The sequence below is a fragment of the Chionomys nivalis genome, chromosome 1 (genome assembly GCF_950005125.1).
Source record: "Chionomys nivalis chromosome 1, mChiNiv1.1, whole genome shotgun sequence".
Classification (NCBI taxonomy): Eukaryota; Metazoa; Chordata; class Mammalia; order Rodentia; family Cricetidae; genus Chionomys; species Chionomys nivalis.
The window spans coordinates 53,693,579-53,716,567 of record NC_080086.1 but is presented as its reverse complement, the minus strand read 5'-3'; the positions used below and the strand labels follow the sequence as shown (position 1 = coordinate 53,716,567).

Here is a 22,989-nt window from a genome sequence, read left to right as displayed (position 1 = left end):
GAGGACAATACTAAGTCTCAGGATAAAGGAGAAAAGACAATGTCAGAGGGAAACTGGCCCTTGAGGAATAGCTAGAAGATGAAGTACAAACTTTTAAAAGATAAGGAGTAAGAGAGAAGGGAAATCACAAGATGATGGCCCATCACAATCCCAGCAAGCAAGCTGAAAGTGACTTATGGCAATGTCATAGCTGAGGAATATCTGGGGGGAAGGAGGTGGTTTTCATTGGATGAAAAGTAGTGTATAGGATGTGTTGAAGAGGCAAGTATGGTAGCTTGAGGTTGAAAGAGGTACCAAAAGGGGCTTATATCCTGTTCTTTCCATGATTTCGTCCTTGGATTCTGACTTCTCAGATGAAGAGTACTGCAGGCCTTGCTTGCTTTGGTAGATTTTTGCAGGCCCTGTGTTTTAACCTTTTGTTGTTTAGAACCACTAGCCTTACCAGAAGCCTCTGATCCAAATGGCACTCGTGGAGCACAGGATTTTGACACATGTGCATGTACATTATAAAACATAAAAATGTTTGTAGATCCAAAGGAAAAAGTGTCTTAGCATGTACTAATATTTCAGTTAATTACGCAAGGTTGTACTGAAAAACACAATTTTTTCCAAACACAAGTATGTGAGGAGAATTGAGGCCTATCAGAATTCCTGTCCCAATATTTCTAAATGCACAGCATTGGGCAAGTGACATAAACCACCTAAAGTTATTTAAGTTCTACGATAAAAATACTGTTGCCTTTTAATAAAAATTATTACAGCATCTTAATGAAAGATGTACTCAGGGTTTGGAATCTTCATCTTTAAAAGGCTTAGCTGTTGGGAGGCAGAGGCAAGTAGGTATCTGTGAGTTCAAAGCCAGCCTGATCTATATAGTAAATTCAACATCAGCTAGAGCTACCCAGTGAGACCTGGTTCCAGTACACAAGGGGGAAGTGGGAGGAGGGACACAAATTCAAAGCTATTTAGATTACACAATGAAACCTTATCTTACCAAAACAAAAAACAAAACAAAAAAAGACTTGCTGGGGGATACAGTTTAGTGATGGAACATTGGCCTAGCAATGTACACAGCCCCAATTCTGATCCCAGAAACAACCACAAAGAAAAAGTGTTGACTCTGTAATGTTTTGGATAAAACATATAAATGTACCACGTGGTTTATTTGTTTTTTTGGGACAGGGTTTCTCTGTGTAATAGCTCTGACTGTCCTGGAACTATCTTTGTGGACCAGGACAGCCTCTGCCTCCCGAGTGCTGGTAAAAGGCCGGAGCCACTATTGTTCAATGATCCTACTTTTATTTTTAAGCATATAATGAATGCTTTTTAAAAAACATTTTATTATTTATTTTATGTGCACATTTGTTTGTGTGAGGGTGTCAGATCCCCTAGATGGAGTTACAGATGTTGTGAGCTGCCATATGGGTAGTGGGAATTGAACCTGGGTCCTCTGGAAGAGCAGCCAGTGATCTTAACTACTGAGAGCCATCTCTCTAGTTCTCCATATGGTTTTATAATGAAACTAGATTTGTCAACATGGAGCTAGAAAGAACAATAAATGGGGTATGGCTCAGTGATGAAGCACTTGACAAACATGTGGGAGGTGTTATAATTTAGAAAAAAGCAGCGCAAGAGAGAAAGACACCATGCAACAGAGTTCATGTGGAGGGATTTTTATTAAGGAAAAGGGAACGTAAAAAGAGGGAAGGGGAAGGGAGAGACCAGCCTCTGGAGACAGGATCAGCAAAAGAGAAAACAGGCACAGAGAGAGAAGAGGAAGGGAGGGGAGGGGGAGGAAGAGGAGAAGCAGAAGAGGGAGAGGAAGAGAGAGAAGGGGGAAAGAGGGTCAGGCCCTTTAAAAAGGGAACACAGTTGCACACCGTGACCCTGCAACAGGAGGCGCTCTAGTGGCTACAGCTGAGGTCATAGCCTATCAGAATCCCAGGGGCAGGCCAGAACAGATGCCTGAATACTAACAGGAGGTCCTAGGTTCTATCCCTGCATCATACCCACACCAGAAAGACAGACTGACTTTATCCACTAACATTCCACACATCTTACAAATAAAAAAGTACAATGAAACAATTAAACAAATACCATAAACTAAATAGAAAACAAAGAATGAAAAAACAGGTACTATTTGTTCCCACATTAAAATATTACAACAGCAGGTTTTTGGTTTTTTTTTTTTAGTATTTATGTTCCACTTTGATTTAGTATGGTTGAAAAAAACAGGCATTTATTATAAAAATTTAGCCATCCCATTTATCAGTAAAATTTTAACTTAGCTGCAACAAAAATTTGGTAATAACTTAAATATTTAAAAATTATTCAACATCACTATGGAACTATTTATTATTAATATACTTTAAAATTCCAATAAAAAAGTAGACAATGTATGGTTTTATTAATAAATAGTGCAAAAGCATCAGTGATAACTGTTTAAACATTAATTTTCTTTGAACAGCCATTGTCTTGGTTTAAGTTTGTGCATAGTGGTCTCTATGGCATTGCAAATAAACACATGAAAATACTTCATATTTTCATGCACAGGTATTATTAGTCTGTAATACTGTTTACAAATTATTATGGGTAAGTTAAACTCTACAATAATACACATTTGGATAGCCACAATTATATGAGTAGTAATGAAGAAACAGCCTATGTCTGATATACTTAGATGTCAGGTTGTAATATTTAATGTTCCTATAACATAATTCCTCATTTCCATTCAAGGATACATTTCTACGCATGTGGTCTCTCAAATGAGAGCTGAGGAATATGTTCTTTGACCATAATAACAAACTCACACAAAAGACAGTGTTTGTCCTGCTTTAAGGAAGCAATACATTTGTTCATAATCTTTCTCTCCAAGCATCATTTTCCATATGACTAATGAGAATGCTTACTAGCCCAACCCCAAAGTTCAGTCTTCCAGAGAAACTTAGAAAGTTAAAAAAGAGTCACTCATTTTATATATATAGGTATATATAAAAGTCAAATCCTAGCAACACTAATGCTAAAAATGACATCAATTAAATTTCCTTTCTTGGATGTCCCTTCGGCCTCATCTTCCCCACTCTTCAATTATATTTCTTAGCATTCATAAAGTGTATTATTTCTATTGTTTATAGATTTATTTTCCTTAAGTAAAATGAAGTTTGAATAGTACAGTCTGTGGTGTGGTAACATCAGCAACAGCCAGTTCTTGTCCATCAACGAGTCCCAATTCTAAAATAGGAAAGAGTGTCATTAGCACAAACAAAATTAAATAAATACCTCAACAAAAAGAATATATTCATACACACAAATTATAATAGTTGTACAGTTCAGATATGTCTCAAAATCCAATTCTTTTTTAAAGAGATAAAATTTTATTTCTTGGCGTTTTATATTTTCTTCTATTAAAATAAAGAACCATAAATTCTATTATTTTTATAGTATAAGTAATAATGACTTGGTCATATTTAATTGAGTGCAAATATAATTTTTTTTTTCTTTTTCTTGTTTTGGTTTTTCGAGACAGGGTTTCTCTGTGGTTTTGGAGCCTGTCCTGGAACTAGCTCTTGTAGACCAGGCTGGTCTCCAACTCACAGAGATCCGCCTGCCTCTGCCTCCCGAGTGCTGGGATTAAAGGCGTGCGCCACCACCGCCCGGCCTGCAAATATAATTTCAAAGCCAATTTTGGGTTACAAACAAGTTCAACACCAGCTAAAGCAAAAGCAAGGCATCCTATCTCCAAACACCAAAGGCTTAGGAGACAGCAATAATGAGGCACCTTTCTAGAAAGTCAAGTGTTACTGATTATGAACCCTGGTACTGGGGAGAGACAGACATACATGGGGAGAGAGGGAGAGAGGGAGAGAGAGAGAAGGAGAGAGAGAAGGGGGGGGAGAGGGAGAGAGAGCAAGAGCGCGTGCAGACATTTACTACTAAAAAAATACTAAAAAAGGAAACTATTAATATATATATTTGCATAAAATACCTTTTAACGTCTTGGAAAGATTGGGCCTTGTTCGTTCTTCAATAGATGTTACTGACTGGAAAACAATATTTTAATGTATAGCACATTAAGAAAAAAATAAAATTTCCTTGAAAAATGTAAAACTGAATACTACTGACCTGTAAGTAAAGTGTCCTGTTCTTCCCCTCTAATGTGGCTGTGATAGCTGGAGACTTCATTTGCCTAAATAAAGTAGCAAACATCATTTTATTGAAAGAAATAATTCTTGCTCATTTTAAAGTTTAAATGATTTCTACAATAACAAAAACTCTGAACACTTACAGAGAAGCACTATTGGTCAGATAGTCTAAAACCTCTTGTAGTTTAGCTGACGGGGAAAACTGAATGTTCTGCGGAAGTTGGCTACATGCGGGACAATTCTCCTGCAGACATAAAAGAATAGAGGGACACAAACTAATGTCAGTCTTTTTCTAAGAAAAGATATAGAAATCAAATTATTTAACAATCATGCATATTGGAATATTTTCTGCTTTAAAGTCTGTTTTTGTAATATAGAATTCCCTCTAAATTATTTTGCTTTACATTATTTATTTAAGCTAACCAACAAAAAATATATGATTAACTTTAGTAGCTCAGAACATGAATATTTATCTTCGTATTCCTAGCTAATAATATATAAAAGCAAGGGTTGAAGAGTGAAAACATTTCCATTAGTTTAACACTACTAACCTTTCTCTCTGCTTCAAATGTGTATGTGTAGAGTCCATCTACATCATTGAATACCAAGTAATTATTAAGGGGAATATATGCACTGTAATGAAAAAAATGTTGATGTTTATCTAATTGAGCAAGGTTATAACGTGGAGCTATATTCAAGTTAAAAATAAAACTCATTACCTTGTGGCTATCTTAAAAACCTCAGTGGCACACACAGCTAGAGAGAAAATAAAGGCATTTTAACTCATCAAAAATTAAAACTTTCAAAGTGAGTGATAAATCAGATAAATTTCTATAGAAAAAAATAGATGTTAAAATACATAATTTTAAAAACACAGGAAAGAACAAGTTTTATATTTATTTTACATAATCCAGCAATACACCTTTTCCTTCATCTTCCTTAGATGAATGAAAACTCTAGGCCTATGAGTAAAAAGCCATGCTAAGATGTCCCTTTACCGTGATAATGATACAAGATATACAAAGGATACAGTAACATATTTGGTTTGGGTAACACACCCAAGAAGATATCAAATTCCTAGAACACAAGTAACTACTAAAATGTCAATTTAGATATTAAGTCAAATATCAAAGCAAAAAGTAAAACTGAGAAAATCTTTTTTGCTTTACCTGCGATGACTGCATTTGTAGAAGCTACTGCAGGAATAATTCGTTTTACTACCCCTGAAAAAAATTCACGAAATAAAAAATGGTCATTTCTTTTCTTTTTGTTTCTTTCAAGATTTATTTTCAATTTTGTGTGGGGGCATGAGTACGTGTGTTTGCACGTATGTACACACATACATGCATATGCGGGTATGTTAACATGTGAGTCCTTAGAGTCCAAAAGAGTCTATCTGATCCCCTGAAGTTAGAGTTAGAAGCAGTTGTGGATAATAAGAATTCTTGACAGCTAAGTCATCTCTCCAGCTCTGTTTAAATAAACAGTCACCTTAAGTTAAAGTAATAGAATTAAGTCATTTAAAGCCTGATTGTTAAATCCCATTTTCTGCAACTTGATTTTTTAGGCTTTCAAATCAAGAAATGAAATTGGGCACAGCCAGGCTCAGTGACATGTGCCTATTCCCAGCACTTGGGAAGCTGGAGTAGAAGAACTGTAAGTTTGAGGCCAGTCTGTGCTACACAGAAAAATGCTATCTCAAAACAAACATATGAACCCCTCGCCAAAAAAACCCTAAAATCCTAAAAAGCAAACATGAACTATCTTCTTTCACATTCCCAGTATTCTATAGTGTGTTGGAAATATTAAGTAATAGTATTGAAATAGTCTTTGTAGTTTTACATGATGATAAAGCAGTAACACAACAGTGTTTCCTTATATTCCAGGGACAGCGTGAAAGTGTGAACAGTAAACATTATTTAATGTTGCTGACATGGTGAAGCTAGTCACACCATCCTTGTTCTAAACAGAAGGAAAGCAAGGCTGAGAAATTAAATGTCACATCCACACTATACCTAGTATACATGTAGGAATGGGTTGGGCCTACACATGCCCATCCCACATTAGTCTTATATACTGATACACTGTACTAGATTCTGAAAAGCCTGAATAGGTGTAAAGAAAAAGGGAGAACATGAGCAAGGAAATCAGGACCACGAGGGGTGCACCCACCCACTGTGACAGTGGAACTGATCTATTGGGAGCTCTCCAAGGCCAGCTGGACTGGGACTGAATAAGCATGGGTTGAAACTGGACTCTCTGAACAAGGCGGACAATGAAGGCTGATGAGAAGCCAAGGACAATGGCACTAGGTTTCGATCCTAATACATGAACTGGCTTTGTGGGAGCGTAGCCTGTTTGGATGCTCACCTTCCTGGACCTAGATAGAAGTGGGAGGACCTTGGTCTTCATGTAGAGCAGGGAATTTGGACTGCTCTTCAGTATCGAGAGGGAGGGGGAGTGGACTAGGGGGAGGAGAAGTGGAGTGGGGATAGGGGGAGGGGAACAGGGGGAGGGGGCAATATGTGGGAGGAGGGGGAGGGAAATGGGAAACGGGGAGCAGTTGGAAATTTTAAGTAAAAAAGAATAAAAAAAAAAAACTGAAAAAAAAAAAAAGAAAAAGTTGCCTAATTATTTTTGATATAGTTAGCTAGTTCAAGTCATTCTATTCACAAAATACCACAATTAAAAAAACCAACTTTTAAAAAGTATCTTTTACACTACTGTCCCAACCATACAAAATCCGACACACAGTTCTCATTTTGACTATGATTTGCACTGCCATAGTCATCTAAGGAATGAACAAACTGTCTCCTATAGTACAAAGAAAGACTGTCTTCTAACTGCACTTGAATTGCTTGCTCTAGAAGAAAGCACATGATCCTGGAGAGTGAAGAAGCACTGCAAGATGTGTCCCTAGCACTTCAGCAGGGGGAGCACAAGGCAGGCTGGTGGAGGGAAAGGTGAGAAAACAGGCAGTAGGCATGAACTGAACTTTCAAGTGACAATACTAGAATATGAGTAAATAAAAGGAAATAATCACAGAAGAGAAATGACAAATTTGCAAAAAGAACACAAAGCACTATAAATGGAGCACTTTCTAGAGAATTTAGTAAAACTCCAGAAGGAATGAACTAAAATGGGACTGGAACACTAGCCACCAAGGCTAAGCAGGAAGACTGCTCATTGTGAGTCCATGTTAGAGGAGACACATTCAGGGACTGTAACTGATTCAGCACTCAGGACAGAACACCCAGGCTTCTGTAGAGCATCTGGAAAAATCTTTCATGGCTTCCTTATAAAGACAGGGAAGAAGTCTGAGAGACCCAAGAAGACTTGATAACTGATTGAGACAACTCTAAAAGGCTGCTAAAGCCCTGGGCAATCTCCAGAACCAATATAAAAATTCAATAAATAATCCTAGAATTCTAGAATTCTGTGACAGAGGTGGAATGAGGAGGGAGAAAAGGGGACGAGAAGGCCTAGCAACTGCATTGGTGAAAAGATATGCAGATTTTAATGAATAGCAACATCAAAGAATGGAAATAGAACATCAATACAAACAACAAATGATAGCAAAACATTGGCTCTCCTTTAGGATTGTACCCATCTTCAGAGATAAGGCTAACTCTAAAATGCTGCACTCAGGCCTAGAAGATCCAAGGATGGATAATTGGATACTGGTCAGGGAAGAACACCAAAACTTGAATCCTGTGACACTGAGAAACAGGAAGACTTGCAAGTGGTAAAAATTACAAATGTGGAGAAAATGCAATTGCTGTGCTCAACAGTTAGAAACTACGAGTAGAAGGGGAATTAGGGACTGGAGAGATGGCTCATAGTTAAGAGCACTTACTGCTCTTCCAGAAGACCCCAGTTCAGTTCTCAGTACCCACATGCAGCCCACATCTTTCTGTAACTTCATCCAGGGGATCCGATGTCATCTTCTGTCCTCTGCGGGCACCAAGCATGCACAAAATACATGTACATACAAGTAGGCAAAACACTCTTAACATAAAAATTTAAAAATAAAATAAAAGCAACTAGATTGTGTAAGATACTGGACAAAACTCAAACCAAACAAGACATAGATCCTGCTTAAAATATAGAGTCTTTTGACTGCTCCCAGGAGGGAATGATTTCCCCTTTAGTGAAAGATGAAGTAAACAGACTTTGAAGACAGGTCTCTTCCAATTGTTTGTAAGTACCAGTTGGTGATACCATTCAGTCCCCACTAGCTGACAAGTAGCCATTCTGCTGAACTCAGTTCCCTCCTATCTCGGGTAACTGGGGAACTATCACTCCCATAGTTCCTTAATGAACTTAAAATGCATGGCAATCTCTAAATACTCTCTAGTCAAGCATCCTCCCCACAAAGCATCCCCACCAATCCCACAATCACGACAGTTCACTAACTCACCTTGAGTGAGTCTATAGGTAACACCTCTAATATTATATTGTGATGCTCTCTCTACAGACTTTTGGAAAATCCACTGAATATGTTCAGGGTCATCTCCATCTAATGGAACCCCATCTGTTTTGGGCGAGACAGACATATATAACCATAAGGCAATTTTTATATGAATGTCAAAATGAATAATATATTACTTTCTAAAGTCTAGACTGTTAAAGTACCTCCAAAAGGCTGTTCTTTAGGCCACTGCAACATCCTTACATACTCAATACAGTGTTCTGGGAGCCTGGGCATAGATGCAATGGTGCACATGGGGAAATTGACCTAAAACACAATTTGTCTTTCTTAGTAAAATTTAAATAATGAGTTATTTTAAAATGCAATGTCCAGGTCTGCTTTAGTTCATAACATTTATTTCAACTCTTATATAACAAAACACTATAAAACGTTCAAACTGCTATACTAATAAGAGGGATCAGCTGCCTATAAAGACACATTCGTTCTACATTTTTGGAGCATATTCACCCAAGTTCTGTTGGCAATGAGAAGAAAAATATTAAATAAATTCTGAAATGTGAATTATTTTGTTTTACCTGTGTTTAATGTGAAGGTATAATACATATAAACACAAAAGCACAATCAGAATTAAATCAATTATAAGTTAATACTCATAGGGCTGCTACCATTTATAAATCAAAATTGTAACTATTCTTTAAAATGAGTATGTAGATTAAAGAAACCATCTTTGAAAAGATCGTTCTTAATCCTATTTTTCAATTTTTATTACATTTATTTTGCATGTATGTGTGTAGGAGCACATGCTACAATATATATGTGAAGGTCAGAAGGAAACTTACGACTCTCCCCTTCCACTATGAACTCAGTACCTTTATCTGCTGGGCCATCTCACCAGTCCTTTTCCTAGTACTTTTGTTCCCTAAAATAATTACAGTAGACCTTCCTTATTCAAGAAAGGTATGTCCTAAGACCCCAACAAATGTCTGAACCCTATGGACACACACTATATCTTAAGATAAAGTTCAGAATATAAATTAGGAACAATAAGAGATTAAAATAACATTAATAAAAAAGAATTCAGGGACTAGAGAAAGAATATTAACTCCTCTTGCAGAGGAGCACCCACATCAGGTGACTCACAACTCCAGGGGACCTAATGCTTCCAGTTTCTTAGAGCACCTGCACCCATGTGTACACATGTATTCACGGAAATAATTAAAATTAAATCTAAAAGTATATTGTGACAGTACAAGATGATTCAAAATTTCATATTACCCAGAAATGGATGCAACTTAAAAAGTTGGGGGAGGGCAATTTTAATCTAATATATCATTTATTTCTGGAATTTTGTTTTAATATTTGTAGCCTACAGGCAGCTAGAACCATGGATAATAAAACTACAGATTAAGAGCAGGTATACAGGGAAAAACGACAGAATATAATTTATCCCGAATAACTTTGTAATTTCTCTTAAATAAAACATTAAGTGACTAGAAAGACAGTTAAGAGTGTATAGTCCTCTTTCTGAAGACCTGGATTTGGTTCCCAGTGCCCACATTAGGCAGCTCATACCAACCTACCAGCTACAGAGGGATCTGTCACCTTTGACCTTCAGGGACACTGCATTCACATACCTACATACTCACACATATACACACACATAATCAAAACAAAATAAAAAGCCCTGCCAAGTATGAAACAATAAAAATAAGACCATCTTGATATATAGTGTCTTCTCTCACAGTAGACTGTCATACTTTATTCTTCTTAGTAAATTTTGTTTAAAGTTTGCTTTTGTTTTGATGCTCATGTGCACAAGTTTAAGCCCATGCCCTCATTATGGCAAATACTAACCTATACCTCTAGGCCTTAGCATATCTTTAAATATATGTTTATCCGCAATAAAAACACCAGACACTGACTAAATGTAATTACCAGCACTAATTACAGCCCCAGATACTAAGAAAGAAATGCAGGTGCTTTTCTGCTGACCTGCGGTGGATAAAGTTCCAGGGTGCACTCAACACAAGCAGTCATTCCAGGTAAAATCACCCGGGCATTTCCTTTAAAGCCTTCGGTCCCTCCATCTATCAAAGGGACAATGGAGCTTGGATCCAACACACCATCTTCGTAATTTAGAAGCGATATCTAGGAAAAGGTTTTAAAGGGTTTAAAGAAGGGTACAGGAAATGGGGGTAAAAGCAGCAGCATGCTTCCAACGAATTCTAGGAATCAGTTTGGGACTCAGCAACATATCAGAATAAAGAAATTATTCCTAACGATAAATATTTCTCACTGAAAACCAATGACAGGCAATAACAGCAGTATATATCTAGTTAATTTAAAATTAAACAAATTCTTATTTTACAAATATATGACAATTTTGCTTTGGGCTATGTCAAAAGCAACAGCAAAGATCTTTAAAAAATGCCAGCACTGAAGTTTTACCAGCATTCCATTGATCCATCTTCTGGCTATGATAGAGTCCAGGCCACACACAATAATATGAAATTCTATGAGGAAAAAAAAAATCTATGTAATTTTTGATCCAGTATCTCTATGTAGTCCTAGGCTGGTCTCACATCCTCTTACCTCAGCCTCCCACATCCGCTAAGTCTAGGGCTTACAAATGCACTGCTGTAACAGTGGTTTGACACCAGCCCATGGACAGTATCTGATCCATCTCCAGACAACAACAGAACTCTCTGCCTTCTATCCAACTTTGCTGTGTCTCCAAAACTGCTTTGAACACAGTTTACTAATTTAAAGAAAAGTAGTTATGCAAAGTAATTCACTATGTAAGAGAGAAACAAAACTAATTTTATTAGAATCTGCCCACCCTCCTAATCCCTCAGTAATTCTTATTCAAGTAGACAGCTAGTGATATCTCCTAAGAATCAGGAAGTGGTATTTCAGTTAGCCAACAAGCTCACTCAGAACACCACAGAGAGAAACAGCTAGTGATATCTCCTAAGAATCAGGACAGTGGTATTTCAGTTAGCCAACAAGCTCACTCAAACACCACAGAGAGAAACCAACCATGAAAGGACATTCCAGCAGCCAGAAGGGGACAACAAACTGTAAGAAGTAACAAGAATTTCATTTCAAGTGGACAACTTACGTCGGTAGAAAGTGTCATTAAAATCTTGAATCTTGTTGAAATGTCTGAATCCATGTAAAGGAACTTAATTAAGATGTCAAGTTTCAAATTTCTGAAGTAATGTTAACAATGCCATAAAAAAGTGTTTATTTAAAACAATAGGTAATCAATGTGGAATTCAAGAAATCTGATATGAACCCTACTTTCTGACAAAAATATTTTAAATTATTATCTTATGCATGTATTTGTATGCCACAGTGCACAAATTGAGGTAGGTCTGACTGTCTGTCTGTCTGTCTGTCTGTCTTCTCTCTCTCTCTCTCTCCTCTCTCTCTCTCTCTCTCTCTCTCTCTCTCTCTCACACACACACACACACACACAATGTTATGGCATTTTTGTGAACTTGTTTCATTTTGCTTTACTTTGGCATTTTTTTGCATTATTAGTCTTTTACTTATTTGATTTACATTTTAGTGGGGGTTAGGTGGGGTCTTTTTTTAAGAGAGAAAAAAAGACAAAGTTGAGTGGATAGGGGTGGGAAGCACTTGGAAAAGGAGAAAAAACATGATGAAAATATATTGTGCGAAAAAAATTCTTTTCAGTAAAAAACAGACTATCAAAAAATGTCAAACTACTGGAGCCTTATATAAAAACAATACAGAAAATTCCGACAGCTTTTTTAGTTGCTAGTACAGATGGGTTTGTTGGGTTTTAAGAGGTCTGGGGGCCTTGACGTAAAGTATGCATATTTTCCGCCCCTCATAAAATTCAGCTGGAGGTCTTTTTTTCACCCAATCAGCAACTACTGGTCATCATCCTGTATTTGCAGGCTACTCATGAATCCTGTTCTATTAGCTGTGAGGATCAGTCAGTCATAGTACCTAACATTTTAAAAACGTAAGAACTGCACACCCGCAATCTCAGGACTTGGGAGACAGGCCAGCCTGGTGTACACAGGAAATTCCAGGACAGCCAGGGCTACATAAAAAGACCATCTCAAAAATCAAAAAAAAAAAAAAAAAAAAGACAAGACTGTACAAAATATGTTTAATTTTTCTAATAAAGGAACTTGTAATACAAATGATACTGCTCTAAACAATGTCCATGTTCTAACAGAAACATGAAAGAGGTACAGCTTCTCTGTATGGCCTTTACAGCTTCTGTAAATGTTATTCTAGTATATCTGATTAAAAATGGAAATAAAGGCTTCTTTGTAAGGAAACCGAATTACAAGGGAGGATATTTGCGTTCTATGTAGCCCCGCTGTTGGGACTTGGGAAATCTTTTATAGACATCCATCCAGGACAGACTATCGTGGACTGCATCCTGGTTTCCCAGTTGCCAGTCCTCCACTCTTCCTTTGTTTCTTTTTCAACCTAGTTTCCAGTGTGCCTTAGGTCCCTGCTTGTCCACCATTTAAATGGAATAGAGTTCTGAATGAGTGAGGGTTAGAAATGAGTTGATTTTTTTTTTTTTAATGCATGCATTTCTAAGTATAAAAGTCTAGAGAAGAACTCTCTCTGTTGAAAGGATACGGGACCACATTGCAGTTAGGAACTCGGTCATTTAGGAATTCTGCAGCAACTTCAGCCTTGGGTCTTCCAACATCTTTAGGCCTACAGAAAACATTAAATTGTCATCCATAACCAAGCAGTGGAGGCTCACGCCTTTAAACCCAATAATCAGGAGGCAGAGGGAGGGGAATCTCTTTGACTACGAGGTCAGCCTTATCTACAGAGGGAGTTCTAGGACAGTCAGAGCTACACAGAGAAACCCTGTCTCAATTTAAAAAAAAAATCATCTAGCTTATCATCCATAATATGAATTTAGATGGTCTACATAATTAGCTTCCAAACATAAAAATAAACAATTTATAACATACTTAGAAAAAAGTTTTAACTACATATCTTTATTTTTTTTAATTATATGTATTTCCATCTGCACGTGAGTATGTATATGTAAGTGCAGATGTCTGTGGAGGCTACAGTTGTCCCAGACTCCCTGGAGCTGGAATTATAGGCAGATGTGAACTACCTGACATTGGTGCTGAGAACTGAACCTAAGTCCTCTACAGGGACAACATGTGCTCGTAAATGATAAGCCAACTCTCCATCAATCCCTAAGTATTTTTATACCAGCAATAAATTAAATATATAGTTATTAAACCCTTGCTGATAGTTCAAATATGACAAGTCTAATTGTATTTCTTAACTGAAAATATAAACTATTGAAGAGTAGGGTCCGACCCCCCAGGCAAAGTATAACAGTGTGTTTAGTGACCACTTTCAACCATGACAATTCCTAATATAAAAATATCCTAGACCCAGATCCTTCCAAGTATACTGCCTGAATCCCAGAATCTCGATGGTTTGGTTTTCTAGGACAGAAATCTCACTCTATAACTTGGTCTAGCCCCAAGGTTATTACAAACTCCAACTAATCCTCTTGCTCCAGCCTCCCAAATGCTGGAATTACAATTGAAGTCACTGTGCCTGCTTCACTGTTTTTTATGCTGGTCTTAGTAAAATATACACAAAGAGATTCACTCTTTGAAAGGAAGAACCCCTAGGTATCACCTTCATCCTGCGTGTACTTCAATAGGAATCAGAGGTCCCTAAAGCATGGTGAGGTTTGTTATTTCTTTTGAGACAGATATTACTATATAGCCCAGGCTGGCCCAGATGCTCCTGTCTCAGCTTACTGAGTGTTAAGATTATAGGTATGCACCACTAGGCCCAGCTCATTAACCTTGTTTTAAAAGAAAGAATAAATTTCAAAGACATTATCAGCATTTTTAAGAAACTAGTCTGGAAGCCTCACTTTTTGACAATAACTAGATGTTAAGTACAAAGGGACAAACATGAATATTTTCTTTTTACTATTTCCTCATAGTTCTCATAGAAATGAGTTCCCCTTCATATGTAATAGTTAATCCTAATTAGAACTTCCTATAACACATTTGTACTCCTAGACATTGAACCCTTACTAATTTCCTTCATACCCAGCAGTGCAAATATTTTTAAAGGTTTTTTTTTTTTCTTTTTTTTTTTTTCTTTTGGTTTTTCGAGACAGGGTTTCTCTGTAGCTTTTGGGGCCTGTCCTGGAACTAGCTCTTGTAGACCAGGCTGGCCTCGAACTCCCAGAGATCCGCCTGCCTCTGCCTCCCAAGTGCTGGGATTAAAGGCGTGCGCCACCACCGCCCGGCTTGCAAATATTTTTAAAAAGTAAAAATAACAAATCAAAATTTTATTTTATTTAAAATTAGAATTTAAAAGCAGACATTTAACTGGGTCTTTTTTCTCTTCTTCAGTAAAGAATTATTCTTTTCCCTTTTGAAGTTGCCAGCAATTTTATTCTTGTCCTTACTTGCATAAAGAAGTACTAAAAATCAGAAATCTTGATTTGAGTACCACATTCAAGCAGTCTGCAGACAGTTCTTCACATATGGAAGAGGAAAACAGTGGAGTGCCAAGATTCTTCTAAATGTATTTTTGTGCTTTTACAAGTCTCACACACAAAAAAACTCCAGTGTGGTTTTAATGAAGACTGTTACAAAATTTACAGGATCAGGAACTAATCAACTGCTGCCAACTAAAACAGTGTCATAAATAGAATGGCAAGTCACCATTCCTGGCACCATGCCCAAATTAGTTACCTCTGTAAGTATCACTATTACTGTAATCAGGGTAGTTACAAAGTAAAGGAATGACTTGTTATCAATAACCAAACATCTTGGTCTATTTTATAATAATATATTAAAAACTTGTCGGAGTGGAAAAGGCACACAAAATGCATACATGTGCTTATAAAACAATCATCCTCCAAATACTCAGGATATAGTTTCGAATATTTACCTAAAATGTGAAAGTTTTGCAATGTACAAAAATTCAAATGTTTATCAGAACTTTTAAAATATCAAAACTTACCTAAATAAAAACTGCCTATTTAGATTGGAAACATCTATAGTATCCATGTCTATAACATGAATCTGTCTGAAACCAGACAATGCCTGTGGAAAGAAAAACAATCTAATTAAGCAAGAGTTTCCTTTCTTTTAAAACATAACAAAAATATATGTCCCAAATCGATATATTTACAGTAATAAATTCTACATAATTGCATTCTTTGGCTTAAAATAAAGTCTGTACAATGCATAAAATGCATGAATATTGTCAAAGGCCAAAAATGCACAAGCATTCAGGTTTAAAACATCTATAAACCAAGAGAAAACTCACAAAGATAGCTTTCCATCTGCTGCCCTCTCTGCCTAGAACCTTTCCTCCCAGTGTTCTAGCACACTCCTCAGTCTTCTGAAAACGCTGCCCTTCACCACCACTCACTCTTCCTTTCTCCATCCATTTACTACCATCTGACATTTCACTCTCTCTCTCTCTTTTTCTCCAACAAAAATATGACTCCCATAAATAATCACTTGTCTATGTCACTCCATTTGAGTTTTTTTTTTTTTTTTTTTGCTTTTTCGAGACAGGGTTTCCCTGTGGTTTTGGAACCTGTCCTGGAACTAGCTCTTGTAGACCAGGCTGGTCTCGAACTCACAGAGATCCGCCTGCCTCTGCCTCCCAAGTGCTGGGATTAAAGGCATGCGCCACCACCGCCAGCTCCATTTGAGTTTTTATCACCTAAATGGTGCTTGCCATTTACAAGAAGAGGCTCAATAAGCATTTGGTTAATCAGAGATATTAATGTCATAGTCTCCTCTTTTCTCTTTTTAGAATGAGCCCTTAGGGGGCTTACAGTCAATGAAAAGGAAGAAGAAAAAAAATTATCCATGTCTTCTATGCTTACATTTAATACAAGCAAAATAACAAATTATAAAGTAAAGGCCTACATTCTGTGTATGAGCATAAAAGATCAGAATATTGCAAATTAATAACAGAACTACTCCCTGATGTTGCTTGATGAATAATCCTCAGATCTAATCTTTAATGACAGTAATTTAAAAGTCAGTATACACTGCAACATTAAATCATGGTTTCAAAATGAAAAAGTTAAGCTTTAACGGACTTGTTCATGCCTAATGCCTAAACAAAAAAACACGGCCAGCTCCACAAACTCTTCCCTTCTATAAGTTTTACATTTTCACACTGCTAGTCTGAGAGGGTGCTACCATTTTGGAACACTACACTATTCCATACGTACTGTTATTCATTTCAGTAAGACTTATCTCCCCAAATTTCGAATTCACTGCAGACAGAGATCACAGTGGCTTACAATCCCCACAAAACTAATACAGCACTAAATAGAGTGAGCTATTTCATTTTAAAACTTTGGCAGGAGCAATACTAGTGTTTCCTAGCAAATCAGTATAGCTGTCAGGGCTGAAGACACGGCTTAGCAGTTCAGAGCACTTACTGCTCCTGCAGAGGACCTGGATTTGTTGGATCACAAGTTTCTGTAATTCCAGTTTCAGTGTGACACCCTCCTCTGACCTCCCTGGGTAGCAGGTACCATGTGGTATACATACATGTACACAAATCACTTATAAACGTAAATAATAAACCTTGTAAGTAAGTAAATTTAATTCTTGGCAGGTTATTGGTGTCCTGTCTCTGGCTAGAAGCTGCTTAATCTTCTAATTTTCCACCTTCTACACAGTGAGAAGTCAGGCACACAGCTACCCTACATTAATTCTCTCCTTCCTCAAGCTGTTAAACAGACAGAAACTTCTACAAAGCTACTTCATGGTGATAAGAACTCTAAGAACGCAATTACATCACAACTATTTATTTCTAAACAGTACACAGAAATAGGTTTAGTAAAGGCTCAGCTGTCCCAAATCCTGGCATTCACTATCATATGGTCATCAAGAACAACCATCTTAGGACATGCAATACTTCAGTGAAAAAGAAAGAACTGATGATCTGAATTAGATTTTAAGAACCTCACTACAATCCAGGAGAAAAAATCAGAGTCTTTTAATGTTGCTGCACCTCAATGTGCCCTTTTGGATAAAATGACACAAAACATCACCTAACTGGGTTATTTGGAAAATCAAAAGAAATGATAAATTATTTGAGATTACACATTAAAAGATGAACTACTCTGTTATTTACTTCAATGAAATAAAATTAGCACTAGGCAAAAAGAAGCAACAATAAAAAAGAGCAGAGAAGAAACAAATGACTTTAAGCCTTTCAGAGTTCCAAAGTAACATTGTGTACTTTTTTTTTTTTTTTTTTGGTTTTTCGAGACAGGGTTTCTCTGTGGTTTTGGAGTCTGCCCTGGAACTAGCTCTTGTAGACCAGGCTGGTCTCGAACTCACAGAGATCCGCCTGCCTCTGCCTCCCAAGTGCTGGGATTAAAGGCATGCGCCACCACCACCCGGCCAACACTGTGTACTTTTATTACTGTATAGAATCTGGCCTGCTAAACTTACCCAATAAATGTACAAGGAAAAATTAACAATCATGATATGAAGGCATTCCTCATATGACAAAAAAGTAAAAGGACTTACTCATCTCTAAGAGAACAGTATGTTATATATGATATATTACCAGGTTTTTCAGAAGCTCGCATCCTAAGCCACCAGCTCCAATGACTAGAACTTTGCATGTATCTAACAAGAACTGGAGCGACTGCAAAGAAGGAAAGGCACATTAGACGCTAGGCAAGCACTACAGGACCCACGAAAAAGGCAACAAGCCACATGACAGGTGTTAATGTAGACATAAAAAGGGCAATTATCTATAAGAAACACACCTGGCGTATTATCAATTACTTCAAATTATAAAAGAGATGTAATTACAAATTTTGAAAGCCTAATGATTTCATAGTTTCGATCTTAACACTTAAAGTTGACTATATGAAATTAAAAGCCTACTTCTAACCAGAAAACGTACCTCTAGGGCTGCACGACTCAACAGACAAGAGCACCTGTGGCTCCTGCAGAGGGTCCAGGTTTGGTTTCCAGCATGTATGTGGTGGCTCACAAACATCCATAACTCAAGTTCCAGAGTATGGAGGGCCCCCTACTGACCTTTGTGAGCACTTGGCACACACAGTGCACATACGTACATGAAGACAAAACTACTCAGATCATAAAATAAAAATAAATCTAAGAAAAAATTTAAAAACTACCCCTAGTTATTTTTATCTTTTTTTTCAATGGTTGGTTTATCATTTCATAGGTAACATAACAACCTTACTATAGTATTCTCTATTTTCCTTCTCCCATTCTTTATGTTTTTTTAATTTTTAAATTTTAGGGAAGACATCAATTACTTAACTGATTTTTCTCAAAACAAAAAAAAAATGTAAATGTCAAAACCAGAAGATAAAGGAACATCAGTGTTTGAAGATCTAAAAAGAAAAATGAGGTAAGAGTAGTTACAGTTTCCTTTGAACAATGAATGAAACTTATAAAATGGTAGAAATTCAGGAAATTCCAAATCAGCAGAAATGCAACTTAGAAAATTGCTTAAGACAAGTGACAATCTTAAGCTAGTGTACAGAAACACTTTCAATGTACAAGAAAATAAGATGTAACTGTATTATCCAAAGAAAGAATACTAAGCATTCTGTTCACCATTAAAGGATGAAAGGGGTCCATTTACACAAGCTACTGAGCCAAATTCAAGAGTTTACACAACAACTTAATGAGTAATTTCTCTATTTCAAAATCTCTTCATGGACACAAAAGACATAAAACACACTATAGAGAATAAGTTTTCTTCCTACTTCATAGTAAAAAACAAATTTTTATCTAATTAAATATCTGCTTTAAGCCAGACAAAGTTCAAAATATATATTATACTGAAAGCACGTTTTTAACATTCAGTTAATTATAGTCAATGTTAAGTAAAGATTTCCAACTAAAATACCTAAGTAAGTATACCTTAGTACTATAAGGATTCATTTACCATAGTAGTGCTACAAAAGGGAAAATGTATCTTAGAAATACTTTTAAACTAGAATTTTAAGAACACCAGAATATGAAATCATCAAGTTATTCTACTCTTGAAAATTTTAAACTTACATGAAAAATGTAAAAATGCGTAACTAGTCATTTACATAAAATCAATCGTAAAGATTTAGTTCAATACTCACAATAACTTAATTTCACAAAACAGCTTTAGTGATTTGAATTCCAGCAAATTAAAAAGGAAGCATTTTATTATTTTTGAAATGTAAAACTATTAGAGCAGTTATTTAAAAATAAATGTTTCTCACTTCAGTGCTTGGTTCGAAATCAGGGTGTGTGAAGGGTCCAGATCGCTCGAGGAACTTCTTTACATGGTTCCAGCGACCTTCCCAGTCTCCAGTGTCCCCACACCCACCATCAACAGCCATTCTGCATAGAACACAGTAAATTCCGCTGCAAAGATCAGTATGAAAAAGCCACGCCTACAACTATTAGGTCTCCCCAGATGTAAACATAATCACATTAGACCTGCTCAAACAAAAAGAAAAACTGAGTTGTGGTTATAGTTTCCCAATTTTGGCTCTTCTGTTACAAGAAAGCACTTTTTACCTACTTGACAAAATGAGCCAGTCTCTTTTCTTTGCTTCCTCAGCACCCAAAGATCAAACTGAGAAAAGGACTTCCCTCTGTGTGGTATTTACAGTCACTGTGAAAGTCCACAATCAGGACACTTGGGTAGGGAGACAGCAGATGAAGAGGGTGCAGGGAACTTTGAGAACTACGCTACTTCAAATCTAATACTATCTGTGGCTCCTCCCAAATTGGACAGGTGCGATCTACAAAACATTTTGGATAAAAGCAACTCTCAACATTTCTTTTCCTTAGAGGTCCCAGGATTTTTTTAAAGTCCTCTGTTAATACTGTCACTACATACACAAAATGTTTAGGTTAAAATTATACCACAGATAGCATTACCATCAAGAAATCTTTGAGACTATACAACAAAATAAAGTGGACTCTTTTTTTTTTAAAAAAAAAAAAAAAAAAGAACCACATGCACTTTATAATTATAGATTCATGTTTGGTTGTGATAACTTTCCTGTAACTGTGCAATTTCTACCCTCGAATATATTAGTGATATCAAATTTTTACAAAAAAAGATCAACACGTACTGCATAGTTGGGTTTCATTCCAAAACCAAGCACATCCTAACCTTGAGAACATTACTCAACTGTCAGAAACCTCAACAGTAGATTGCAACTACTTCTGATGGTCATGAGATAAAGATACAATTACACAGAGGACTTAGGACTGCTCTTGGCATATAGCAAGCATCCAAACTTTGCCATTTCATGCAAAAAAAGGGAGTGGGGGAGGAAATTAGAAGGTGGGAAAGGAATGTGAACTTTTGCATTTGAAATTCAACCATGAGGGGAACATGGGAAAGACCAAAGTACTACTGAGAAGTGACACAGAAATTATTAATTCACCACACCCACTACAGGAGTATTTTGTTTTCCCTGCCACGGAGGGAGGGGAACCATGTAGGATTGGTCATATAAAAAGAACTATAAATCTGTGGCATCAAGAAAATAAGTAACTGATACAGGTGTGGGACAATGAGCGAGCAAGTGCTGGGGTCGACATACCCTTTAAGACCCAATTGCTTTGCAAAACTGACACGTTTTAACACAATTCTTGACGCACAGTGTTCATAAAAAGTTTATAATGTGTCCTATTGTCTCAGTGTTTACTAAGGACCCAAAACAGGCCTCGTGTCCATTTAGATTTAAATTGGATTCACTTGCCACAAGGTCTCAGCTCTGACAATTTGGGATGGAGGAAGAGGGGGCCACCGGGCGGCTTTTGCAGGAGCACAACCGGGGAGCGACCGGTCGGCCCGGGATGGGGACAGGGTCAGGGGTGAGGCCGCGCGGCCTGCTCTGGGTGCCCCCCTCCCAGACCCCGGGCCCGCTGCGGCTGGTCCCCTAGGCCTGGGGTTGAAGGGAGGCGGGGGTCTCCGGAGAGGACCCCGGCCTCCCGGCAGCACTAACTTCTCAGCCAGCAGCTCCTCTATTCTCCTTCTTTTCTTCTCCCTAAAAGAAAGAGAGAATAAAAGAAGGGTCAGCATCAAGCTCCACAGAGGGCGCCGCAAGGGTATGGGGGGGACGAAGGGACGGGGCGGGGGTTGGGGAGTCCCCGGGTGGCAGCGGTGACCGCCCACTGCCGCGCTCACTCACAACCCAGCCCAACCCGGCGCTCCGGCAAAACCCCGACACTTACGGCTCCTCGCCATCCGCCATATTGTTCCCCGCCTCTTCCCAGAGGCCTTCGCGGCGGGTGGACCCGCCCGGGAGGGGCGGGACTGCAAGTAAATGGCAGGAGAGGGGGCGGAGCCAGGGCGGGAGGAAGGAGGTGCTGAGGAAATGAGAGGGCGGGTCGGGGCGTGGCCTCAAGCGTGGGCGGAGCTGGCATTTGGAGGACGGAGATTTAAGGAGGGTGGAGAAAGTCTTGCGGGTGCGGAGGGGCGGGATCCCTGCGTTGAGTTGAAGCCATGAGGAAGATGAACGAGGGGCGGGGCCGGTACACGGGACTGGACTTCAGGGAAAGAAGGGAGGGCCAGGGCTGTCTGGGGACACAAGCTGAACCGAGGGTAGCCTTGGGTAAGGTGGCTACTAAGGCTCTCTTGGGCCTTTTAAGCATTTCACACTCATTAAAATCTTGATTAATTGTACCTACTTAAATAATGTTATGCCATCTATAATGATGCTACGCAGCATAAACTTAGGTGCTATACACTTCTATGGTAACAAAAATTGCATAAAATGTTGATAAGTTCTATTTAAAAGCTAAAAGAATCACCCTAATATGCCAGTGCTCTTCTCCGGGAAAAATAGAAGAATTTCCGTTTTCCATAATTCAGGAAGATTCAAAATCCTTGTCTTTATAGGCAATTTAAAACATTAAATAGAAGTAGGGTGAAGAGTCGTATCTTCTTTGTGAAAATCTATATTAATATTTTACTTTCGCATCATTCTGTCAAAAAACTATAGTTATTCATAAATATATCCATATATATACTAGATAGATAATTGAATGGTTGATAAATGAGATAGGTGATATGAAAAATAGAGAAATTTACTATATAATCCATTACCTAAAGATGGTAATAAATGCCAATGAAGTTTTGATTCTTTTTTTTCTTCTTAGAGAAAGCATTTTAATTACATATAAACAGCTTTAATTTATAATTTTTACTTAATAGAGCTCTTAATACTTTTTAACATAGAATAAATATTTTAGCTTTCAGAAAAAAATAAAACATTTTACAAAGGGAGGGACACTAACTGGAAAAATTGTGAACTATTGACTTTTCCTTCACAGTCACACTGTCTGCAAGTGACAGTCACTAGACAAGACAAGAAAAGGAAAA

At 37.5% G+C, this 22,989-nt stretch overlaps 1 protein-coding gene across 2 annotated transcripts; it reads right to left on the bottom strand.

Annotated features, from left to right (window-relative positions):
- Positions 1-1,236: 1,236 nt before the first annotated feature.
- Uba3 (ubiquitin like modifier activating enzyme 3) lies at positions 1,237-21,886 on the bottom strand. Of its 2 annotated transcripts, XM_057771336.1 has the most exons (18): positions 21,840-21,886; positions 21,611-21,652; positions 19,865-19,985; positions 18,190-18,270; positions 15,601-15,683; positions 13,210-13,290; positions 11,696-11,739; positions 11,023-11,087; positions 10,567-10,722; positions 8,778-8,880; positions 8,563-8,676; positions 5,312-5,365; positions 4,862-4,898; positions 4,694-4,775; positions 4,286-4,386; positions 4,123-4,186; positions 3,986-4,040; positions 1,237-3,231 (listed from the first exon to the last, which is right to left on the bottom strand). In XM_057771336.1, the coding sequence occupies exons 1-18, from the start codon at positions 21,857-21,859 to the stop codon at positions 3,146-3,148; spliced, it is 1,389 nt and encodes a 462-aa protein (XP_057627319.1). In that variant the 5' UTR covers positions 21,860-21,886; the 3' UTR covers positions 1,237-3,145. The 2 variants fall into 2 exon arrangements, with proteins under 2 accessions (XP_057627319.1, XP_057627329.1); XM_057771346.1 differs by lacking the exon at positions 21,611-21,652 and having other exon boundaries at positions 21,840-21,884.
- Between the last annotated feature and the right edge of the window lie 1,103 nt (positions 21,887-22,989).